Below are 8,792 nucleotides of genomic sequence, written 5' to 3'. Positions count from 1 at the left end.
ATTGATTTTTTTCAGTTGAGTTGAAATGAATTGGATTAAATTGTTACTGACATCTCTTACAAATTCTGAAATTTTATGGTTTTGTGATTTTTATGGATAACAAAATTAGAATGAACTTGAAATCAGAGAATAATCAAAGTTGAATGGAGTTGATCATTTCTCTCTAGGCCAAATCAAAATATTTATTTTATAGAAAAAGTGTCCTGGAGAATTGTAATGATTTATTTATAATTAATTTATTGATTTTTTCCTTTAGAATATTCAGGAAAAAAATGACAGAAAGAAATATCAGCATGGTGGTGGAATTCATTCTACTGGGATTTTCTGAGCTTCCAAGCCTCCAAGGGTTTCTCTTTGGGATTTTCTTATTCATCTATACAAGTATACTGGTAGGAAATGGCCTCATCATTGTCATTACCAAAGTTACTGCTGCTCTTCAAACCCCCATGTACTTTTTTCTTGGAAACTTTTCTTTCTTGGAAATTTGCTACACATCAGTGACTATTCCAAGAATGCTGTCAGATCTCTGGACACAGAAGAAAAATATTTCTTTACCAGCTTGTGCTGTACAACTTGGTTTTCTCCTTAGTCTAGGAGGTTCTGAGAGTTTCTTCCTGGCTGTGATGGCCTATGATCGTTATGTTGCTATCTGTAAGCCACTCTACTATCCTCTCATCATGAACCCCCCAAAGTGTCTTCAGTTGGTTTCTGGTGCCTGGATAATTGGAATTCCAATTCAGGTAGCACAAACATGCCAGCTATTCTCTTTGTCTTTCTGTGGGTCTAATAAACTCAACCATGTTTTCTGTGATATTCCCCCATTACTGAAATTGGCCTGTGGGGATACCTCTTTAAATGAACTATCTGTCTATGGTGGTGCTACAATCTTTGTCACATTTCCTGCTCTGTTGATACTCTGGTCCTACAGCAAAATCATCAAAACCATTTTGAAATTGCCGTCTGCCATGGGGAGACGCAAAGCCTTCTCGACATGTTCTTCTCATCTGATAGTTGTAGGCTTATTCTATGGGTCTGGCTTTATTGCATATTTTAGACCCAAGTCCAGCCACTCACCAGAAGTAGACAAAGTTCTCGCCCTTTTTTATACTATTGTGACCCCACTCTTTAATCCTTTAATATACACTCTGAGGAACAGGGATGTCATTATAGCAATAAAACAACTAGTGTCTAAGTGAAGGGGCTTGCTTAGGCTTATGGTTCTGTCTTCTTATGTCCTGGTCTCAAAGTTCTTGGAAGTTTCTTTTTCTATGCGTTAACAATATCTTTCTTGTCTCCATACCTTTGCATTTTCCTTCATGTTTATCATATAATTCCTTCTTCTTCTCACTTTTCAGCATCCCTCACTTCCTTCACGTATCAGTTTAAGGATAACCAATTAAATGAAGTCTGCTTAATTCTTCAAATTTTAGTGTCATTCATTACTATCAAATAAATTTATACATATTTGTCATCTCCCTATTTATGTCAATGGTTTTCTCCTTTGTTAGATTGTGAATTCATGAGGTCCCGGAGCCGTTTCATTGTATCTTTTTATCCATGCTATTTAAAATAACAACTAGCGCACACAATCAATGATTATTGATTGATTGTAATTTTTACTTAGCTGCCTCTGATCATTCCAAAAATAATTATATAAAAATCTTGGAATATTTCTTCCTAAGCTTAGGATCATAGTGTCTATGTCTATTTCTTATGTATCATCAGGGACTAAGTTTTTGAAGAAGTATAGTAATTGAAGGAGATGTGCTATGTGTCCAGAAAAGCAGAGAGATCAGCTAAGGTGGAATGAAAATCCTAAAAAAATTAATTTATTTTGCCTGAAAAGGTAATAGATCATTTATACTAGGGGAGGAGAAATTTCTTTTTCTGTCTTTTTCCCTGAAAATAACAGAAACCTTCTTGCTTTCTCGCTTTCTCTCTCTTCTCATGAATATATATATATTAGGTTTTTGCAAAGCAAACGGGGTTAAGTGGCTTGTCCAAGGCCACACAGCTAGGTAATTATTGTCTGAGACCAGATTTGAACCCAGGTACTCCTGACTCCAGGGCCGGTGCTTTATCCACTATGCCACCTAGCCGCCCCCCATAAATATATATTTATATAAATACATGCACACAAGTTCATGCACAATATAATTTTTTATTTGATGTGTAATTTTAAATCTCTATGCCTTTAAAAATTTCTATTAATATATCTTTATGCATAACTGTATATTTATCCATATAATATATTTCTCTTATATTTATTACCAGGTTTTTTGTATATTTGTATATATAAGAATATTTGCAAATATATTTATATTTTATAGAGTCAGAGTGAGAAAGTTGAATCTGAACATATAAATAGATATTGATGATACATTTATATTGATATTGACTATATATACAAGGAGATACAAAAACAGAGCTGAGTAGAAAAGATGTTTTATTTAGTTTTGTTTTTTACAGTTACAAACTATTACAAATCAATAAAAAAGTAAAAACATTTGAAATTTGACTTGTCTAAATATATTTAATATATTTAAATTTTTGTATTTTACTATGTTTTAGACAATTTTGAAGAAATAAAAAGAATGCCACTTTAAGTAACTATTTCAATCAGTTTGTGGAAAATTATAAAAATCTAAAACCATAACTTTCTGAAACTATAGAATTCTGAAGTAATAGAAATGGGTCTGATTAATCTAGGTTTTTTTCAAGGCAAATGGGGTTAAGTGGCTTGCCCAAGGCCACACAGCCAGGCAATTATTTGTCTGAAGCTTGATTTGAACTCAGGTACTCCTGACTCCAAGGTTGGTGCTCTATCCACTGTGCCACCTAGCCGCCCCCTGATTAATCTAAATAAAAGGGTTTTCAACAATTTATAAATTGATAATTCATTGATTATCAGCTCTCTAACATGTATAGAAATGTTTTACTTAGCATTTGATGATCTCTGAGGAAGAGGATTCTACTGCCTATCCAAACTAACTACTTGTCTCCATATTGTTATCTAGTCAGAAATTTGCTTTCTCTAGATTTAATCTAAATATTCAAAAGAAGTGGTATGGTCTCCATTTTTCATATCCTTTTTTAAGATTTATTTTCAAATTACGGTATAAAAAGTATTCAATTTAATAAGGACTTTTAGAATTTTATTTGGGCATTATACATTATGTCAGTTATTTTAGTTATATATTTACTCTAGGTAATGCAGTCAATTTATGTATAATCATCAAAGAAACATTTGTTTCATTTGTAGAAATACTGAATTAATATTTCTACAAGTTTCTGTTATAACATTAATTGGAGTAGAGATTTATCTTGCTGAACACCTTTAAATTAAAGTAAAAGAAATGCAATTCCAAACAGTTTAAATGACCATTTGCTGTCTCCACAGAGAGAATGTACATAGGTTAACTGGTTCTCGTCCTTTGTTATCAAAGAAGATGAAAATGACATCACTGTTAGAGACAAATTTTAGTTTGTACAGCTGTGGCTGATCAGACCAATATAAGCTCAGAATGTTCTACCTCATATCAAACACAAATAGTCCATGTGATCACCTGGTTTGTTGACTTTAAACATATATTTTTACAATTCCTTTGAATTGTTTCAATTCTGCCTCTTTCATAGAGCTCAGTACCTTTTCTGATGAGAGCATAGTACTGGGTGGTCTTGTGCCAGCGTCTCCCATGCTGAGCAATCAGTTCCAAAATTCTTAAGAGGGTTTTTCATTGGCTTTTTGTGTCTCTTTTTTTGACCCCCTCTGTGAGCACTTGGCCTGTTGGAGTACAACATAAGATACTTGCTTTGGCAAACATACACCTGACATTCCAGAAACATGGCTAGTATTCTGTGAGTGACATTTGATTGCTTGGCAGTAGAGTTTGAGAAAGCACCTCAGTGCCTGGTATCTTCTTCTGCCAGGTGATCTTCAGAATTTTCCTAAGACAATTTAAATGGAAGAGATTCAGTTTCCTGGTATGGCACTAGTAGACTGTCCAGGTTTCATAGACATACAACAGTGAGGGCAGCACAGTGACTCTAGACCTTCAGTTGATAATCAGTCTAATAATTCTGTTCTCACATTTTTTTTTGGATTGTCTTCAAGGAAGACTCATACTTCTGGTGGAAAGGCCGTGGAGTCCGTTTCTGGACTATTTCTCATCTTTCATGTCCTCCTGAGCCACCTGACTCACTTGTGGCTCCAAGAAGCTTTAGCATGACCAGTCCAATAAACTATTTCAGTAGATGGACTAAACCAGGTTGAGGTTAGATGATGGAAAGTATCACAGAAAATATGACAGGAGTAAATGTTCCGAATTTTGAATTTACCCTCCTTGAATTAATGATCCAACCCACAGCAAGGGTTCCTCTTTTTATCTTAACAATATTTCAATTATTTTTTTACTAATTACATGTCAAGATAGTTTCCAACATTAATATTTTGTAAAATTTTCTCTCATTCATTTCCCCCCTCCCCAAGACAGAAAGAAATCTGACATAGCTTATACATGCCCCATCATGTTAAATCTATTTTCATATTGACTATGTTGTGAAAGAAGAATCAAAACAAAATGAAATAATCATTATGGAAAAATATAAGAAATAGTGCAAATGGTATGGTCTAGTCAGCATTCAATTTCATATTTTGGCTGAAATTGTCTGTAATAAGTATTTTAGAATTGTCTCTGATCATTGTAATGTTGAGAAAAGCTGAGTCTATCATAGCTGATCAATACAGATTGATGTTCTTCCTAAGTATAATGCTTTGCTGGTTTTGCTCTCTTTAGTCATCTTCAATTCACATAAATATTTTCGGTTTTTCTGAGCTCTACCTGCTCATTATCTCAGTGGTGCTGTGTTCTTTGTCAAGGTTTTCTTTCTATTGATATTTAGTTAGTAGCCTAGAGTCATCACCATCATGCTTAATTTGCAGCCAGTCATGAGCAGCCAAAACAACCTTCTCTTCTTGTTCTTTTTATCTCATAATAGTTTCATCATTCTTTGGATAATATAGTAATATCTGTTTGCGACTCAAGTTCAGCCAGTTAGCAGGAATAGAGAAAGAATTTCTTATCTACGGTATGTTAACTCTGATGTTCAAGTCCTTGATATTTAGACTGAAGACCAAGGATGCCATTATAAAAATGAAAATATTTCTAACTACCTAACTTTCTGAGACAAATAACTTAATAGAGATTCTATTTCTTTCCATTTATCTCATGGTTTGTATTTAAAAAAAATTTCAATTCCTTTTCTCATCTGTCTTTGAAATCTTTTTAAAATTCTATTTAAGATTCTCCTGCTATGGATATTACATTCTTATTTTCAGTATTTTCTTCTGTGCTTACATACCAACAAAATGTAAATTCCATTCATCTTTGGTGTTTTCGTATAAAAACTTCTAAAAGAAAAATATCAAAAAATTAAAGTTAATTAATAATGCAAATTGCAACATACACAGAAATCAAGTTAGCAAGCATTTACTGATTACTAAAAGTTTAGCATTTAATAGATTAAAAGAGAATCACTGCTAGTAAGGATCTCACAGCTTAATTAATAGATTCTATTACATAATGCACTATAATTATTCTGGACAAGTATACTAGTTATCAGTAAGATATCTTCTTCCACTATTTCCTCATTTTCTATTTTCTTATATAAAAGATCATTCACTACAAGCTCCCCCCTTTTTTCATACTCATCTGACATCATTAAGATATCTTTTCGACCCTCTTAGACAAAACCCATCTCAAATGACTAATTTCCGTTTCCCATTCAGAGTATCCTGGTTCATACCTGGGTCTATTCATGCAATAAGAGAGTTGTTTCTCCTAGGCCACATAGAACTCAAGAACACTAATTTGAGTCAGGACCATGAACAAATAAATCACTATCTTTCCTCTATGGATTTCTCCCTGGGCATTGATAATATTCTTGAACTCAACCTTCAATGGCTAGCATAATCAAACCTCATAATAGTATTTCCAACACAGTGGTTTCCTACCTCAACTCTCATAATACAACAATGGTAAGCCCACTCTCCATTGGTTGTTCCTCTACTTACCTCTGCTCCTTTTTTTTTCTTGCCTTCTTTTTTGGTGTTGTCTCTTTCCTTTGATTTTTTTTTTTGATTTTTGCAAAATAATGGGGTTAAGTAACTTGCCCAATTTCACACAGCTGGTGAATTTTTGTCTGAGGCCAGATTTTCACTCAGTTTCTCCTTACTCCAGAGCAGGTGCTCTATGTACTTTGCCATTCCTTTTCATTGAATTTTAAGCAACTAGAGCATAGGTAGCATTTTTATTGTTTGTATCTCCAACACTTATCATTGCATCTGGTATTTGATTATAGAAGTTTTATTTGAATAAAAGTTGGTGGAACAGTAGATGGAATTGGAGGGCCTGGAGTCAGGATCTAGTCTCAGATCTTTGCTAGTTATGTGAATATAGTCAAGTCAGTTTACTCATCTAGAAAATGAAGTTCATAATAGCAACTTTCTTGCAGTGTTATTGTCAAGATAAATTAGATACTTTTCATTAAACCTTTGTATACATCAATACATTTTTATACATTGCATATATATTTGATATATGTAAATATATAAAATGTAGATATTGATGTAATGTTAGTATTATTGTTCTTGTTAGAAAAATGTATATGACTATTTCTGAGGAAGTTGCTAAAAATTGTTTAAAGTGCTGGAGTGCCAAGGAAGAAAGCTTGAAGAACAAATGCAAAGATTCTTCAGTAATGAAAAGGGAACCCAACTTCAAGATATTCTGTTGGTCCATTCCCTGAATAGTAATTTACTCACACAAGTATATTTGGCTGTAATTTTTTCCATCATTTCCCAGAAGGATTAATGAAATCATGAGGAAATATCTTGATTTGGGAATCAGATTTAAATGAAACAGAGTTACACAAAGTCATTAAATCTAGTGGTATGACAAAAATCAAGACCACTGGCCACAGCCCAGGATGCAGTAGATGATTGGTATTAATAGTCATAAAAGCAATACAATCAATTCATAAGGAATGTATTCAATGAAATGACAGTAATAAAGATAGCAACAGAATACTGTAGATAATGTGAATTCTCTCATAAAGTATCACAAGTGCCACTGGGAACATGGACAAAGACAAAGCATGCATGAGACCCTCATTTAGAGAGTATGTAGGGCCAAAGCTAGAGTAAGCCATCAAGTATAATGCACAGGATTTAGTACAATGAGAAATTAATCAAAAGAACTAAGGTTTCAGACAAACTTTTAGAAAAATTATTCAAATATTGATACAAATTGGCAACTGATACATTATTTAAGATAATTATATTGAAAAAAGGAAAAAAAAATATTTTTAAACATGTATAACTAAACGCACCATACATCAAAGTACAGTTGAGATTTTTTTATACAAAGGAAGAAAATATCTATATTCCCTTTATATGAATTTAAATGATATAGTTATAATATCAAAACTAGCAGGAACTGGGGCAGTTAGGTGATGCAGTGAGTGGTTAGAGCAAGGACCCTGGAGTCAGGAGGACCCAAGTTCAAATTCAGTCTCAGACACAGTATTATTACTTAGCTATATGTCCTCGGGCAAGTCACTTAATCCCACTGCCTTCCAAAAACTGGAAAAAAAGCTAGCCGGAACTGACTTTAAAATAGAAAATGAGAAAAATAGAATATGCTGTTATCAAGATCTAAAACCACATTCATTCATTTACCTATTGGTAAATAAAATATTTAATTTGAACTAAATTATGTAAGATTTTGTGACAGTTGAACTTTGAGAAAAGTGGGAAATATCTAGTAGAAAATGAGTTTATAACAAGTTCACATGAAATATTGAATTTTTAAATAGATAAATAGATTTTTCATTTTTGGGGGTTTTTTTTCAGTTTTTTTTTTGCAAGGCAAGGTTAAGTGCCTTGGCCAAGGCCATACAGCTAGGTCCTCCCGACTCCAGGGCTGGTGCTCCATTCACTGCACCACCTAGCTGCCCGATAAATAGATTTAAATAGATAAATAAACAAATTAAAAAATAAAAAAATCTAAATAAAAATCACCACCAATTTTAATAGATTATAGAAGCTACATCTTTTATATCTGTGAATAAGGGAAGAAATATAACTATCGAATGCTGAATATAACTAAAATAGGTAAAATAAAAGCTATTTATTTCATACAATTAAAAAATCCTTGCAAAAACATTAAATTCATCTAGATCAAGAAAGAAAAAACTGAAATTATGGGCAAGATACAGCATTTAAAATACCATCAATGGATGTATTGGTATCCTGCAGAATGAGGTGAAGAGTTGTAGTGAAGGAGACTGTTAGACTACAATTCCTTTGAGAAAAGAGGAGAGAATGACTTGGGGGTTCTAGGTAAAGGCCAATAGGATCTAGATTGTGTTATATATTTAGAAACGATAAGCCTCTAAGGATATGTAAAAGACTAATTGACACAGGTTTATTTACATGTTATCTTCTTCATTGGATCATGAAGAAGAAATCCAAAGATTCTTCAGTAATGAAAAGGAAGCCCAATTCTATCTATTTTCATTGCTAAATGTTGGAAACATTGCGTAAGAAGTCAAATGCCCTGACCTCTCATTAAAAAGTTAAAAGCCTCAAGAGAGAAGAGTTGTCCTCAAAGAAGGAAAGCAAGCTAGAAATCCTCTCTTTTTAAACAACTCTAATTCCACTGAAAATTTAAAATAGTGAAGCTGGGTCTTTTTGCAGTATTTTGTGGGTAGTGGGCTGGGTGCTGTGATTG

At 33.1% G+C, this 8,792-nt stretch overlaps 1 protein-coding gene across 1 annotated transcript; it reads left to right on the top strand.

The window, feature by feature from the left end:
- Positions 1-272: 272 nt before the first annotated feature.
- On the top strand, positions 273-1,196 carry LOC141516912 (olfactory receptor 10AG1-like). The gene has a single exon (XM_074227869.1). The coding sequence runs from the start codon at positions 273-275 to the stop codon at positions 1,194-1,196; it is 924 nt and encodes a 307-aa protein (XP_074083970.1).
- The last annotated feature ends 7,596 nt before the right edge of the window (positions 1,197-8,792 follow it).

The sequence above is a fragment of the Macrotis lagotis genome, chromosome 3 (assembly GCF_037893015.1).
Source record: "Macrotis lagotis isolate mMagLag1 chromosome 3, bilby.v1.9.chrom.fasta, whole genome shotgun sequence".
Classification (NCBI taxonomy): domain Eukaryota; kingdom Metazoa; phylum Chordata; class Mammalia; order Peramelemorphia; family Peramelidae; genus Macrotis; species Macrotis lagotis.
Note: the sequence above shows the minus strand (reverse complement) of the source record. Positions and strands in the feature narration are given on the sequence as shown.

Coding starts and splice junctions, on each gene's coding strand:
- LOC141516912 (XM_074227869.1), top strand. CDS start 273: ATGACAGAAAGAAATATCAGCATGGTGGTGGAATTCATTCTACTGGGA.